Source organism: Bufo bufo, chromosome 7 (assembly GCF_905171765.1).
Source record: "Bufo bufo chromosome 7, aBufBuf1.1, whole genome shotgun sequence".
In the NCBI taxonomy this organism is placed as follows: Eukaryota; Metazoa; Chordata; class Amphibia; order Anura; family Bufonidae; genus Bufo; species Bufo bufo.
Window position 1 is genome coordinate 173,056,520 of NC_053395.1, and position 17,141 is coordinate 173,073,660.

Genomic DNA, 17,141 nt, shown 5'->3' on the forward strand with positions numbered 1-17,141 from the left:
ATGTTTCCTATGTCTTGTCATTTTTTGTATGGGATTTCCTAATGCCAACAACTGGTAAAGTAGGGTATGCAAGCCAAGTCGGAGTGGCTGCTGCAAGTTACTGAAAATCTGGTTACCACAGCCAGTAGTGACAGAATCTGTCTGTACTGGATAAATCATTTTAACATGTATATATGGCTATCATGACTTACATCTGGGCCTGGTGGTCCTGGAGTTCCAGGAGGTCCCTACAAGGAAAGAAAGTAAAAAAAATAACAAAAACAGAATAAAATGTAAATTTAACAAAATTGAAATTGCTGACTAATTGACAGTGTAACACCAAGAAAAACATCCGCACAAATATATGTGACTTACCAGTGGTCCTTCTTGGCCTCTGTATCCTTTTGCTCCCTTGGGCCCTACCACCCCAGGTACAAGATTCTAAATGAAGGAGATAAATAACATTTTCATACTGTTTTTCCTATTTACTTTTACAAAATTATATCATTTTCGAATGATATAAAAGCCATATATAAAATTCATCACAGACTATCAACAGCTCCTTTGCTTTCACATTTGCCTCCACATGGGAGATGTAGTATAGATAGAATGGGGATGGAACAGCGAGAACTGAAGGCAGAGAGGTGGGACAAAGATGGTGCAGAATAAGGAATGGAAAAATTACAGTGGTTAGCAGAACTATACCGTAATACTATGATACAAGTGATGGGGGGGGACTAGACATTTATTTTTTATAAATAGGAGACTTGCTGTCACACTTAATAGTCAGAAGAAAGAGGAGTTATGTTTCATTTTTGAACCATATATTTAACCTCAAAATAACAATCCATCTTGTAAAACTCTAAACAAACACCATTTCAGACTTATCTGTCATCATACTCACATCCGCACCAGGGTCTCCAGCATCCCCCTCATCTCCCTTAGGTCCTGGATACCCTTTTGTTCCCTATAGAAAAAAATAATTAGGAGCTTTAGTATTAAAAGGTTTCTTCCCTGACTCATTGTTCAAAAATAAGACGCTTAGAGTGATAGCTATATGCGTTAGCTTACGTTTACGCCACGATCTCCTCGAGCTCCAGGGTATCCCTAAAAAAGATATGAAACTGTTATTAACAAATTGTTTACATTTGTAAAGATTTCATACATATGGAATACTCTTAAGTAAATAAATGTCTTCTTCAAGTCCCCATCTGAAAATTGTTTGCTTCATAAAGTGTCAAAAGTTGGGTCTAAAACTTACTGACCACCAGCGTACTCTTCTTGATGACTTGTTTAGGCTACGCTGTCAGCCAGAGATATGGACACTACATTTGGGAAATAAACTTACCTGAAAGCCTGGAAAACCATCTGTTCCATTTCCTGGGAGGCCATCTTCACCCTAAGGATAAAATACTATTAGTGTATGATAATAAAATAAATTCAGTTATAGTAACAACCGAGATGATGTCCTGCATCGAGGAAATATTAATTCATAGAGTATGGCTTGTTTAATTTAAGTAAGATGTCTCCAAGCTTTTGCTGTTTGAGAGTAGCATTTAGGGTCCTTTTATACTGGCCAAAGCCTGGTCTAAATGAGCACCGATTGATGATCTAACAAGATGACGCCACTCATTTTAAGGGTTTTTTACACTGCTTGATGCAAACTGTATGGGGACAAACAAGATTGTTTGCATATTGTGCTGTTTACATGGGGAGATGTGCTGCCAAAAACGATGGTTCTTAGGTCAATATAAAAGATGCAATCGGCCCACAAATGAACTGATCGACTGATTCAGCACATGTAAAAGGGTGTTGATACTGGGCCACACTGAACATTAAAAAGCAAGCGCATACCTCTCAACTTTTTGGAAGGTCAAAGAGGGACAGGATGGCTTGGCGTTCATTGTCAGCGAGTTTTGCGGTGCTTTTTTGCAAGTGCGGGCGTTCCCATTTGCATGTCCGATTCAGGATGTTACGACATGCATTCCAAGGTGGAACGCACGCCGCCTAGTCCACGAGAGTGCGCATATTATGAATATCTAGTAGGTTTGGCCTAATTTATTTCACTTGTTTTTAATTTAAATCATTAAGAGGGTATTGAAAGGCAAGGAGCACAGTACTAGGATATCCCCTGAGTAAGCGAGAGTAAAACACGCGTTGGGGCTGAAGCTACTCTGTTCGGTACTTGTGTTTTGTTACCCATTGTGGATGGTGTCTATCTTGTACTTATTAGGTACTCAGTATATGGAGTGTTTCCCCTTGCTGAGCTCGTATCCCCAGAATTCTCTGTTGTTGCACTTGCACTTTACATGTGATAGGGATTTTCAGATAGGCGTATATCTGTGTCTGATGACAACATTGTTTTACCTATGCCATATATGGTGTTATACATAGGAATTACAGTCCTTGTGAGCTTCTGTTTTCTGTACATGCATGCTGCCGTTATTGATTTTTATATTTTTTATTATTTTGCTATGAACTAAAAGGAATACTGTGTGATTTTGATCATAATTGGGGTGTTAGGTTGGATATATGTTTTATAAATTTTTTGAGTCATGGATATAATTTTTGAATCAAGGTTTGTACTGACGGATGGAGGCCATCCCCATTTTGGCTTCAATCCTTGCCTCAATGTGTTCATCTTTATTAACATACACTTACGCATTTTGCCTTTGTGTTTCATAAATGAATATTGATGAACGCAAAGGGGAAGTTCATTAAGTTAAATGTGCCAGAAGTTTGGCTTAATTTGTGGTACAAAAATGAGCATAAATGTATTGAGCTAGATTTATTATTAAGACACTTTTTGCATGTGGCAAGTCAAGGAGTCTTAACATTCCTCAAATTGAGACAATATTGCTCCAAAATCTTGGTGCAAAATGTTGGTTCATTGTAAGCCAACCGAAAGGTGACATGAGGAGCAGTGTCTAACATATCTAGCAATTTGCGTCAAATCTATTCTACAAGGTGCATCACTATGATAAATTTGGCGCTGTGTCTAGTTTAAAGCTACCTAAATTTAAACATACAAGAGTATTAATAAATCTCCCTCAATATGTAAAAATACACTATGATGTGATGGGGGAAACTCCACCTACATTATGTAAGGCTTGAGAACCCAAAATATCTCATTTACCCTCTATAAACATGGACATACATGAAATTACATGACAATTAAGACAATCCTTGTTATGGTGGATTAAACGCCTTCCGTGTTTTTCACTTTCATCTTATAGATACCGTAAAACTGTACCAGATGCAATTTAACTGCAGCCTATGAACACTCCCATACTGCTCTCGCCGGCAGAATTAGCCATCTCCTTTTTACAGTTACGCTCTTACCCTATCGCCTGCCACTCCTGCCTCTCCGGGTAATCCTTTAGCTCCTCTTGGTCCTTTAGGCCCCTGAAGCAATAAAATTATAAAGGCAAAACTAAGAATAAATGAAAGGAAAAAAAAAGAATTTATAGCTAATAGGAAACAGAGGAGACACAGGAAACAGCTGCAAGTGATTGCAGCTTAGTACATATGCTAGAGGGTCCAGCGGGAATCAAAAGCAGCTCATCAATTCTCTTTCTGGACATAGGTCCCTAAAATTCTGGCTGTGGTCATCGACCACTGCTCAGCTTAATGTGGGGGAAACCCAGCATGTGACATGCAGCTAGTATGTAAGGCAATAGCAACAGTCATTCTTTTTATGCCACAGAATTGAGTTGGCTCATTTTCCCAGCACAGTACGATGCAGAGACCATACGTTTCCAATATTTTCTTCAAAGGGTAATCCTTGTCTGCACATGGCAGACATTTTGTGGATGCAGAAAGTATTCAAATGAATGCAGGCTGTGAATTCTCCAGGGACTGGTCACAACATAATGTTGCTAATATCATTACATTTAAAGGGGTTTTCTACACCAGTGCCTCTGTTCAAAGAAGCCATATACCTTGAGCTGCATTGAAGGCATCCCACCCAAGGTAAAAGTCCTCTGCTCTGTACTGATGAGGGGGCGAGAACCCCAAAACGGTGTTGTCTACAGATGGGTGTCTCTGGTTTAACTAGTATAAGCTAAATGTTTTTGGATAAAAGACATCTTGTGCCATTCATCTTTTATTCCTGCTAGAAGTTTATAAATAAAAGTGCAACTGGGTGTTACCAACTGGGATGTGTCCCTGCACAATCTGACACTGTCAGCACTGACTGAATAATGTCAGACACCCCCAACGGTTAACATTCAGAAGTACCTTTACTTCACACAGGAATAATAGAGGAATGGCGCCACATAGAGTCATAAGAATAAATGCCCCAGAATTGTCATTCATAAGGGTCCTCTTTAAGGGAGTTTTTCAGGGCAGCCCTTCCCCACGTGGCCCAACCTGTGGATGTCAGCATATATACCTGCTTCCTATCACTGGCTTCTGGCTCCTTTGCTCCCCTGCCGCCGCTGCCTCACTCCGGTCTTCTGGGCCAACATCCTATTTGAAGGAGGTCATGTATCCGATGCAGCAAATGACTGGCTGCATCTGTGACGTGTCCCCCTAATGCCTCACGTTACTCTGTGACATGACACATGGGGGACTCGTCACCGATTCAGCCAGTCATTGGCTGCAGCGACCACATGACCCCCATCAAATAGGATGTTGACACTCGGGGATCAGAGCAAAGCATCCCTGGTGAGGGAGTGAAGGAGCAGGGACCCAGCATCAGGGAGCAGGTAAGTTTTATATCCCTCCATAGGTCCAGTCACGTGGGGGTTTGGAAGAAAGGCCCCCCAAAAGGTGAACAACCCCTTTAAGGTCTCATACATGTGGTTGTATTACAACTCCATTTGGTATGGGGCCATAGTAAGAGCTTGGATGCTAAGCTTAGTTGATGGCTTACCAATGGGTTTCTCATATATACATCTGATCAGCTGTTCTGTGTAGCTCTGTCGCCAGAAGTCAGGCTGGAGCTACAGAGCATTGTCAACATTCTCTGTAGCTGCGGCTCCAATTTCCAGCAACTGAGCTACACAGAACAGTTGATTGGCCAGGATAAGTCATTACTTAAAAAAAGCTAGACAACCCCTTTAAATCTGGAGAAGTTGTACAATTTAAAGCTATAACATAATGAAAACTTAGTGGGGTGAAATAAAAATGATCTAGGTGAGTTTTAAAGGATTTAATAGGATTTATCTTGACTACATTCTTTAAAAGAGAAGGCCTTATTCTAATATATTCCAGTGGGCGCTATATAAGTAACCTAAAGTCTATAGAGCAGATTTATAAAAATTGTCTTAAAGAGAAACTGTCCTTCTTGCCCATTCAAAATATTTAAAAATATACACACCTCGGGACCGCTTGGTCCTTCATCCCCTCTGTATCCTTTTGCTCCTCCAGGCCCTGATTCACCCTACAAATCAATAAAACGTGAATGTTAATAGACAAGACACTATCACCGAACTTAACTCCACTAGTGAAGAAAGCTTGAGAGTCAAAAATGAATCTGAGAAAAAGGAAACCGCAAGTCAGACTGATAAGATTAGGATCCAAACATTTTTAAGATTCTCTAAGTGTATCTAAAGTCCAATAGCGGTGCAGCGTATAATGGCTAAGAGGTGAAAAGACGATGATCGGAAGTACAAAGCTAGAGAAAAGTGCAAAGTACAAACAAAAAAAAATCCAGAATCCAGAAAATAAGTGTCCTTGGAAGACATTAGTTCTAAGGAGCAACATACCATCTATATCAGAAAAGATAGCCAGAAAATTGTATGTTTTTCTGATCTTAACTGATCCTTCCTGATCCTAACAGAAGAAATCCCTGGTCATTGCCAAGAAATGCAGTCCTAATAGCTTTCAATATATCTTTCAAAAAAGACGTCCAGACCTTTTACATCATTAGAGAGATGTCGGTTTTGGCCTTTGATATATTTATATATAGTGATTAGGTCTCTCAGGTCTTCTTTTTTCCAAAAGACATAACCCCATTTTTTCATTCAATTTATCTCCTCAAGTCTTTTTTTCTATACACTGGAGTCCAAAGCTGTGCACAATACTCCATGTGTGGTCCAATTCAGGGGCGTAGCTATAGGGGAAGTGGCTGCTTTGGGGCCCAGACTCAGAAGGGGCTGACCCAAGAGGAGAAATAAAAGATTTTATTGTCAGGGCCCCCTATATACAGTGACATGACATACAATATATATATGTGTGGGAAACTGACAGGGAGGCTGCTGGGCCTGGTCTGAGAGCGCCATCTTGACTAGCCGCAGGAGTGGGAGTTGCAGGGGAGGAGGGGGTTTCAAAAAAGCTGCTTGTGAGGGACGGGAGTCCGTTCGTTGCTGTGGACCCAGTCATTTCTAGTTACGCCACTGGTCCAATTTGTATAGAGCTATTTTTTTTATCTATGACCCTTTTGATGCATACTATGATCTCATTGCCTTGGCTGCAGCTGCCCGGCACTGGTTTCTACAGCGTTTACCATTCACTTATATCCTCATTTAGCATGTACTGTAATGTTAACATTTGCTTTCCCATCCAAATTGCATAACCACTAGACCAAATTGCATCCCAGAGTATGCTCAGTACCTGTCACCACTGCTCTAGACACCAATTTAAAATGTTTTGGAAAGTAATTATTGCCCTCATGCCATATTCTTCACCTAGTTCATGATTATGAGCGAATTATTGAAAAAAATCTAATCGGCTGCTTCACCGATTTTTACAAAAATTTGCTTTGTGACGAATTAGTTTGTCGCGAAGCGCATTTTTTTGTAAGTAGTGAGTGCAATGACAGGGAGCGGCGATTGCACCGCGCCCCGTCATTGTATCCCTCAGATGCCGCGTTCATACATGATCATGGCAGCTGAGATAAATAATAGAGTGTAAAACTGAAAATAATAAATCATACTTACCTGATCATTTACATATGGATCCAGTAAGTATATATTTTTTGTTTTTTTACACTATTTCAGGTTAAATCGATTCGCTACCACGAAGCACAAGGAAATTCTGCTTTGCGGCCAATGGAATTTATCCTGAAATTCGGATCGAAGTCGCTCAACACTATTTACGATGTCTGGAGTGAAAAAAATCATTGCATATAATGATTGTTCCTCTTCACACATACTATGACTAATTCTAGAAAAGCATCTACCTCTGATCAGTGCTTTATCTCACATATCTACAGCACCTTTGGAAATATTAAGAGAAATCTCACTTTTATACATTTATAGTAAGGAAGTCCTGGCACTATGTAAAAACTTACACTAATGTCACCAATCTCAATCAATGTCTCATATTAAATTTTTTTTCAGAAGTGATAAATGGTGGCTTGTGTGTCTTAAAGGGATTATACCATGATTGATGTAAAAAACGAGAATCAGACATCATATAGCACTTGACAATTTCTTTCTAACAAGGCTACAACCAGCCCTGTACCTCATGTGGATCCATAGCTTTATTGCTCCAATTTCTCTGCTACATTTATTTGAATCTGAGAGCTCATGGGGTGTGTCTTTTTCCCTGTCACAGCTCAGGGGTGTGTCTGTCCTCGGGGGGCGGGGGTGTCCTTTGTGATGCCATTCTCTCCCTGTAACTGTCACAGCTTCTAAAGATAAATACAGCTGGTGGCAGCTGAAGGACAGGACTGAACATGTGCGACCACCTCAGTAGGTGGATGTGCACATTACTATACAGATTAAACTCCGTGAGAACTATTATAATAAAGTAAAGAGAATATCTCACAATCTTTGTAACAGAAAGTAAATGACAAAAGTTGGGGTGCCTGTACAATCTGACATTACCCAATCAGTGCTGTCATTGTCAGACTGTGCAGGTACACCCCCCTAACTGGTTACCCCCCTCTGTACCCTTACTGAAGGCTAATAGCAATTCATTCATAACTTCTAGTAGAAATAATACAGGGACGACACTACATAGAGCCATAAGAATAGATGCTCCAGAATTGTTATTACATGGGGAATGCATGAAGCTATTAAAACAGACATATCAGGGGTGGTGACAGGTCCTCTTTAAGTCCACTCCACTTTTGCAGCAGAACCAGTTTGCTTGTCTTTGTGTGTCTCATTTAGTTCCTGCTCACTCCTTCCCCTCTACATAGACTTGCATTGACACAGGTAATATGTGCTCATATTATGATCATGCTCTGGGCTTGTAGCCAGACTGGGATCACATGACACAGCTAGTATTCCATAATAAAAGGGCTCAAAATATATGGATACAATTGAGCTGGGATGAAACAAACTACTCTGCTAGAATATTGCTGAAAAGTTAGCATTATACAGTTGCAAGAAAAAGTATGTGAACCCTTTGGAATGATATGGATTTCTGCACAAATTGGTCATAAAATGTGATCTGATCTTCATCTAAGTCACAACAATAGACAATCACAGTCTGCTTAAACTAATAACACACAAAGAATTAAATGTTACCATGATTTTATTGAACACACCATGTAAATATTCACAGTGCAGGTGGAAAAAGTATGTGAACCCTTGAATTTAATAACTGGTTGAACTTCCTTTGGCAGCAATAACTTCAACCAAACGTTTCCTTTGGCAGCAATAACTTCAACCAAACGTTTCCTGTAATAACTTTAACCAAACGTTTCCTGTAAGGAGTAATTCTTGACCATTCCTCTTTACAGGACTGTTTCAGTTCAGCAATATTCTTGGGATGTCTGGTGTGAATCGCTTTCTTGAGGTCATGCCACAGCATCTCAATCGGGTTGAGGTCAGAGACTCTGACTGGGCTACTCCAGAAGGCGTATTTTCATCTGTTTAAGCCATTCTGTTGTTGATTTACTTCTATGCTTTGGGTCGTTGTCATGATGCATCACCCATTATCTGTTAAGCTTCAGCTGGTGGACAGATGGCCTTAACTTCTCCTGCAAAATGTCTTAATAAACTTGGGAATTCATTTTTCCTTCGATGATAGCAATCCGTCCAGGCCCTGACGCAGCAAAGCAGCCCCAAACCATGATGCCCCCACCACCATACTTGACAGTTGGGATGAGGTTTTAATGTCGGTGTGCTGTGCCTCTTTTCTCCACACATAGTGTTGTGTGTTTCTTCCAAACAACTCAACTTTGATTTTATCTGTCCACAGAATATTTTGCCAGTACTGCTGTGGAACATCCAGGTGCTCTTGTGTAAACTGTAAACATGCAGCAATGTTTTTTTGGGACAGCAGTGGCTTCCTCTGTGGTATCCTCCCATGAAATCCATTCTCGTTTAGTGTTTTACGCATCGTAGATTCGCTAACAGGGATGTTAGCATATTTCCAGAGACTTTTGTAAGTCTTTAGCTGACACTCTAGGATTCTTCTTCACCTCATCAAGCAGTCTGCGCTGTGCTCTTGCAGTCATCTTTACAGGACGGCCACTCCTAGGGAGAGTAGCAGCAGTGCTGAACTTTCTCCATTTATAGACAATTTGTCTTACCGTGGACTGATGAACAGCAAGGCTTTTGGAGATACTTTTATAACCCTTTCCAGCTTTATGCAAGTCAATAATTCTTAATCGTAGGTCTCCTGAGAGCTCTTTTGTGCGAGGCATCATTCACATCAGGCAATGCTTCTTGTGAAAAGCAAACCCAGAACTGGTGTGTGTTTTTTATAGGGCAGGGCAGCTATAACCAAAACTTCCAATCTCATCTCATTGATTGGACTCCAGTTGGCTGACACCTCGCTCCAATTAGCTCTTGGAGATGTAATTAGTCTAGGGGTTCACATACTTTTTCCACCTACACTGTGAATGTTTACATGGTGTGTTCAATAAAAACATGGTAACATTTAATTATTTGTGTGTTATTAGTTTAAGCAGACTGTGATTGTCTATTGTTGTGACTTAGTTGAAGATCAGATCACATTTTATGACCAATTTGTGCAGAAATCCATATGATTCCAAAGGGTTCACATACTTTTTCTTGCAACTGTATGTCCTCTGAAAATTCCTGAAGCTCATTTTTAACTAAGCTTTATTTTGTCTAGGTGTCTCAAACTAAAGATTGGTAGTTGCAGGAACAAAGCTATGCATACAGAACTAAGGGCCACACAGAACTAACCAATTATCAGTTACTTTATTTAGCTGACACCAAAAGTATACAATGGGGGAAATGTACTATCAAAAATACACCAAAAACTGATGTCCATGCTTTGTACATGCTTTATCAAGTGTTTTAGACATTTTTCTAAAATTTTTACCCCTTATCCGACAGGGGGCATGGCTTTACAGGAAAGAGGTTGTGGCTTAAATGTGCCTCAGGGGGCAAAAATATGCAAAAATTTTGGAGTAAAACAAAGCCAAGTTATAGATGATGTAAACCTAAACTAGGCAGTCTAAATATGCTAAAGATTTATGATCCTGCATCAGCCATTATGATTAATCTGGCGCAGTTTAACAATGCCTAAGTTTACACTGTCGTATTTTTAGACTATATTAGCAAATTTTCCCCATTATTCTGTCTAAATAGTCCCCTCCCATGTCTACAACTCTGGCTGGCTGATCAAAAATGTAGTTTGGTAGATTCCCATTAAGCACAACAGTTTGCAATCCCTTTATTTAAGAAAAGTACAAAAAATAGGCAAATCACTGTGAAATTGATAGCACATTTTTGTAACTATAGTATCAGAACAAAGCACAGTTTACATCTTTAATTCCATTTGGCTAGAAGCACATACCCTCTTTGTTATTATAATGGAAAACCTCCAAATCTTTACTCAGAGCCGTCTGCAGCCACGTCTGACTTATTTTCTGCTTAATTTCTCCTCCATCTTTTGCTGTTACATTTTTTAACTCTAAGTGCAGAGATCTTTTCTGCCAATGTTTATATAAAATAACCTTCACATAAAAATTATAAAGAGGAAATAAAGTCATAGAGAAAGTATTCCATATTGTACAGTAGTGGTGCACAGTATTCATGTAAAACATTATAAAGATATAGCAAACATTCAGCTTGCTTTACACAACTAGGTTTGAAGGGAGCCTAAAGAAGACTGAAACTGCTTAAAATAAAAGCTTTATATATTTTTACTGTTACTGGCAAGGATTGTGGATCCACTGTGCCAACCAACTGGTTTAAATTTGGGCTAGACCTAAGGGTGTTATCCTAGGGGTCCTCTGGTATTCACACTTTAAATGGTCACTAACTTCACACAACTTTGCATAAATCAATAGTGCAAATGACCACAAGAAGTTCTGTAATATTTTTTATCAGTGATAAATGTCTAGTTCTCCTCTATCAGGTGTGTACCAGCTCCCCCTCAAAACAAAATTGCTTTTTAGTATGAAAAATAACTTTTTCCCATCCAAGATGGAATCATCTCTGATGGTAGATCATATTACATATATTAATGCAAGTCTATAGAAAGGGGAGGAGGAACTAAGGAGACACATATAAACAAGCAGGACTGCACAGCTACATAAGAAGCCTATAGCTCATCAAAAGTGCTTCATTCACAAAAATGCAGGTCAGTACTTCTCTGTAATGTCTTCCATTATCCTCGAGCTGTTTCTGACTGTGAGATGGTTAGGAAGGATATTTTCCTCTACTTTCTGTGTGTGCAGTGGATGGCAGCTAGTCTCCACCCACTGTGTCTGAGAGAGGTATAATAACTGATAATAGCTCTTTCAAAGGCTCTAGATAGCTAGAGAGACCTAGCATGATCTGTAGAGGCTAATTGCACAGGCAAGGACTAAAGGAAACAGTCAGGTATATATAAGAGCAGCTGATCAGCAAGTAGACACAATCATGCAGCAGCTCACAGAGCAGGAGAAGATTAACCCTAGCAGTGCTGAAGACAGAGGTACTGTACAATGAATACAGTACAAGACTTAATTCATACACAGGAAGCCAGCACCTGTGCGCACAGGACAGCAGAGGTCATGAACCGCCATTGTGACATTTACATTTTGTATTTTTGTATTTAATATTCTGTAGTCATTTATTTTATAATATTTTTTTTTAAATACACAGAGCTCTCAATCCCCCGTATAGTCATAGACAACTTTATGTCTATTTTTAGCCACTACAAAAAGGAATTGAAATTTCATTTAAAAGTGACCTTCTAGTAAGGAGTTCAAAAATATGTAAGTCGGTACCTACAGGGGATGATTAGCATCTATTTTATGAGGACAGAGCTCTGATTGGGGGTCACAGTGTAGCTACAGTGCCTACAAAAGTCTGATGTAGCCACAGTTCCTGTCTCATTACTGGTCCAGGTTGTAGAGGTCTGAACCAGTAATGAGACAGACATTGTTTTAGACCAGCTCAGTCTCCCTGTAGGTACTGTAGGTAAACATTTTGAAAATGCTGTAAGCTATAAGATATATAGATCTGAGAATAAGTCTAAGCAGTAATATCATCATAAACATTGATTCTTACTGGATCACCAGATGAACCAATAGGTCCATCTCGACCTTGGTCTCCTGCTTGGCCGGGATCTCCCTAGAAACAGAATTGAAAAAACAATAATTTATAACAGATACATAATAAACTAAATGTAGTGTAAGGTTATACATGCTTAAACTGATTGAACCCTAAATATATATGTTTTAAATGTTTTAAACCTTTAGTCTGGGTTAACAAAAGCACCCCTGCAATGTGCTATTGTGCCAAAAATTGGAGCTGTTTTCAGACTGATTGTTAATGACCATGTCATTTGGCAGGTAAACAGCAGATTTACTTGCAATATCACAAAGCCATTAACAACCAATTTGAAAGCCACACCATTTTGCAGAAGGATTGTATATCGGCTCTGTTTTTGTTTTAGCACACCTTAGCCACATTTAGTGTCTCCAAAATGGCTGCCTCCAGGTAAGTTTTTAAAAGTAAATGATAAATAGCTACAACATCTAAAACAACTAACAATGATATTTTTATTCTACATAGTTTGTGATAGAACTCCCCTTTCGTGATATCTACCTTATCTCCTCTGGGTCCCCGTGCACCAGATAGCCCTGGAGGACCACGCTCTCCTTGACCGCCCTGTAAAAAAAAAAAAAAAGATTGGAAAAATTATATAAATTGTTAAGTGTATAGTTCATTTCGGTATAAAACTGTTATCATTCAAGAGCCTATCATGAACGGCTGAATAGGCCATTAATATCAGACCGATGAAGGTCCAACTCTCTGCACTCATGTTGATCCGCTGTTTGAATGGCTTCTTTATGGTTTACATTGTTCCTTAGATCTGCAAGTCAGATACTTAGTAGCGGCAGTGCTGGTATTTCAATCTGTTCTCATATCGATGAATAAGACTCTTTATAGTTTACATCAAGCAGATGAAAATCTTTCCTGATTATGCTACTGTGCGTCAATTGCATAATCATGACATATTTTAAACCCCCTGGGAGCAAAGAATGATACTAGTGATCATCAATAGGCCAAGTTCCCAACATACAGCACGATTTTGGATATTAAAACTTATTGGTTAAATGGTGGCCAAACAAAGTATTAAAGGGGTTATCCCATGACTAATGTAAAAAATGAAAACCAGACCTCATATAGTACATGACAATCTCTTTCTATCAAAATTACAACCAGCCCTGTACCTCACATAGATCCAGAGATCTCCCCATTCATTGCTCTGCTAGATTTATATTAAGGTGACAGCTCAGGAGGAGTGTCTTTTCTGCTGCAGCTAAGGAGGCGTGTCTCAGCTCTACCTATCACAGCTCAGGAGGCAGGTTAAGGATGAAACTGAGCATGTGCGACCTCCTCAGTGAGCAGGACAAAGCAATAAGAAACAAAACAAACAGCAGGTGGAGCTATACAGATACATTTTATTGAATAACTCAGTGGCTATGCTAAATTTTTTATTACATACAATTACAAAAGTATTCAGATCCAGGTGCTGGTTTGAAAACTGTAGAATATTTTTCGTGGGACAACCCCTTTAAGTAGGTGCTAATAACAAACTGTCACTAATTGTATTAGTAGTGAATTATTTTGAATGTCAGGGACAGGGTATATTTACTTAGAGTAATTGTACTTTTACACAAGATCTGTCTGCATCCACCTGGAAAAAGCTGTAAAGTCAAGGCCACTAGGGGTCTCACTTCCACTACCTGTTGTATAAAGTCCATCCCTAGTAACAGATACACAGTAGATGGGAAGTGGGGGCATGTCAGAGCTAGCTGAGCTCCTGAGACTGAGAGAACTGCTTCTACATTGCTTCTGAAGAGCAGAGAAGCTTATGTGTATCTATAAGTCTGACCCACTCCCTCCTTATCAGCTTTCTGAGCCCCTTAGAAGAAAACAAACATAGTGAGAAGTAAGGGAAGTGAGGTCACTGCATAGAGTACTGGCAGATTCCACAGAAGGGAGACATCCCCTGCTTGTGACAGAAATGCATCTAGATGTGCAAGTGACACAGGGAATAATAAGGCTGAAGAAAACAATAGGGAAGCCCAAAAAAGACCTGCTTCTTCACAGTTATGATTCTACAATAAGGCACAGCCATTATACACTACTATATTACATCATAAAAACCTTAGCAAATCCATATGGAAATATGCAACAGTGTTACCACATGGTGTACAAAATTCACAGGCAAATCCATGGATTTTTACGCAAATCTGCAGTATGCTGTACATGTTGCAGATTTATACCAGATGTGTGCCACAAATTTCACTCCTGACTGTGAAAAACACAATCATGAGCATACAGTACCGAAATAAAGTAATAATACTGCATAGATTTGTAGCAGCTCTTACCCGTTCACCTGCTGGCCCATCAGGTCCGGCATCCCCCTGTAAAGACCAAATAAAATATACTCAATTTGTCTAGTAGGGATTTTACATTTATAAGAAATATATTTAATATTTATGGTCACAGGTTCATTTGGTTACTTACCTCATCTCCAGATTCACCTTTCTCACCCGGTTGGCCACCTGCTCCTGGATCTCCCTGTAACATAAGTAATCAACATAAGATACCATAATCCAAAAAAGTAGGTAATAACGTGAGTAGTAATCTATACAGTATATTATAGCTAAAAACGCAGGCTGGTTTCTTTGGTTTCTTCTTCATAGGTACGTTTTTTGGTATTTTTAGATTTATTAGGTAATATTAGTTCAGCTACACACATTATGTTTTCACTTTGCATATGTTTCAAAATAGCAAAATTTTCACCCAAAACATTCACATCATATCAAAACTTTAACTTCATAGTGACCAATAGTTTAAAAAGTTTTGGTCAACAGAATCATCCCTATTACACCAGGCATAGTGTCTGATAGAGTTGATCCTGCAGAGCTTAAGCAAAGCTTTTTAATGCAGACCTGTTGCAATATTAAAGGGGTCTTCCCATCTCAGAAAATGGGGGCATATCGCTAGGATATGTCCCCATTGTCTGATAGGTGGGACACGCACCTACACTGAGAAGGAAGGCCCAAAAGTTGCGGAGGGCGCAATGTGCATGCACAGCCACCCTCCATTTATTCGGTGGACTGAGAATAGCCGAGCGCTGGCTCGCCTATTTTCGTCGACCCCATAGAAATGAATGGGAGCGGTGGCCGCGCAAGTGCGGTGCGCTCCCATTCAGTACTATGGGGAGAGTGCTTGGTGGTGGCCGGACCCAAGGTCCTCCGGCCACCACCTTCCTCGCTTCGTTCTCAGGTTAGATGCGGGTCTCAGAGGTGGGACTCACACTTATCAGAAAATGGGGGCATATCCTACCATTTTGGTTTGTTTCACGTAAGATATTTGTGGTCCATATTTTACCACTTTTTTAGTGCATTGATTTTCATGAATGGGCCATACACCTCCCAGCAGCGATATGTCACTGACTTAAAACCTCATGGTTATCCTTTGTTCAAAACCACAATCAATAATAAAAAGGGTCTTTCAAAATCTTACCTTGTCTCCTATGACACCAGCATTACCAGGTTTCCCTGCAGTGCCAGGACGTCCAGATTCACCCTAAAACATAAATAACATACTGTAGACACCTTTGTACTGTGTGACTAGTGATCATGTAGCAGGTGTCATTAAGATCTGCAAATGATCGCATTTTCAAGCACCTAGCTCCAACCTGTGCATATGGGGAGGGGGGTACATAAACGATTGAAGGACAGATTGAAACCAACGTTTTTTAGCTTTATGAAACCTCAAAAAAATTGGATCAAGTTACATGGGATAACGTGCCAGCTATCACCACTTGGTGGAAACTGAGAGGGACAGTAAACTTGAACTGAGAGAACTTCGTTTATTACAGCAAGAGGTGTACAGAGGCAAACCTTTACATGGATGGATTGTCAGATTAGAAGAATGCCGTGTAGTGATCCCAAGTGAAGTTGGACATCACATCCAAAGCCAAGGGCAGCATACATTGTCTACCCAAACCATCAGAAGGCTCATAGCCATACGTCCAGCTACAGGTGTTTCACTGATCTCACACCACCGCTCTCAAAGGCTATCATGGTGCACAGCAAGATAGCACTGGAGGCTGGAATGGAGGTCTATCCTGATAGACAGAGATTCTTATGGAGACCATCTTGTCAACACCATGAAGAGGCCTTCACAAGGGCAAACTGGTCCTACTTCCCGGATTACGGTGTGTGGTGCCATAATGTACGTTAGCTGGACTCCTCTAGTCTTTAACAGCTCAGCGTTACATTGATTTGCTCATGGAACCAATAGTATGGCCATTTCTTCAAAGTGTACCAAGAGCCACTTTTAAACAGGACAATCCCAGGCCATGTGTTGTTCATACTACTGTGAGCAGAATGTGTGGCCTAAATGTGCTACCATGGCCTGCAGCGTCTCCAGACTTGTCTCCCATTGAGCACATCTGGGACATCATTGTTCAGCAGTTGCAAAGGGAGCTGCTAGCAGCGGATCTTGATGATTTGCGTGCCTAAGTGCATTCAGCATGGTAGAGTGTTCCTCAGACAGCTATTAATAACCTCACTTATAGCATGCCAAGGTGTGTAAGTGTGCATATTCCTGCTCATGGTACTCATAATCAATACTGGATAAATTGAGATGTTTTGAATATCCATTTTTTTATCATTAGCATGTCGATCCTGTGATTTCCATAATTCCTTGACTTGAGGAGTGTATCCTATTGTATTTCATGGAAGAATAAATAGAGTTACCTTATTTCCTTTTGGTCCATATGAGCCAGGATCTCCTTTGGGCCCAGCAGGTCCAGATTCTCCCTATGAG

The 17,141-nt window shown here is 40.0% G+C and overlaps 1 protein-coding gene across 1 annotated transcript in view; it reads right to left on the reverse strand.

Moving 5' to 3' along the window:
• Positions 1-17,141, reverse strand: part of COL6A1 (collagen type VI alpha 1 chain) — a 48,742-nt gene that overhangs the window by 11,530 nt on the left and 20,071 nt on the right. The window contains exons 15-27 of the mRNA XM_040439224.1: positions 17,072-17,134; positions 15,831-15,893; positions 14,826-14,879; positions 14,687-14,722; positions 12,894-12,956; positions 12,354-12,416; positions 5,303-5,365; positions 3,322-3,384; positions 1,328-1,378; positions 1,051-1,086; positions 884-946; positions 355-420; positions 192-227 (exon numbers count right to left, since the gene is read on the reverse strand). Coding sequence (XP_040295158.1) covers positions 192-227; positions 355-420; positions 884-946; positions 1,051-1,086; positions 1,328-1,378; positions 3,322-3,384; positions 5,303-5,365; positions 12,354-12,416; positions 12,894-12,956; positions 14,687-14,722; positions 14,826-14,879; positions 15,831-15,893; positions 17,072-17,134 — 720 coding nt within the window. The remainder of the gene's footprint in view (positions 1-191; positions 228-354; positions 421-883; positions 947-1,050; positions 1,087-1,327; positions 1,379-3,321; positions 3,385-5,302; positions 5,366-12,353; positions 12,417-12,893; positions 12,957-14,686; positions 14,723-14,825; positions 14,880-15,830; positions 15,894-17,071; positions 17,135-17,141) is intronic.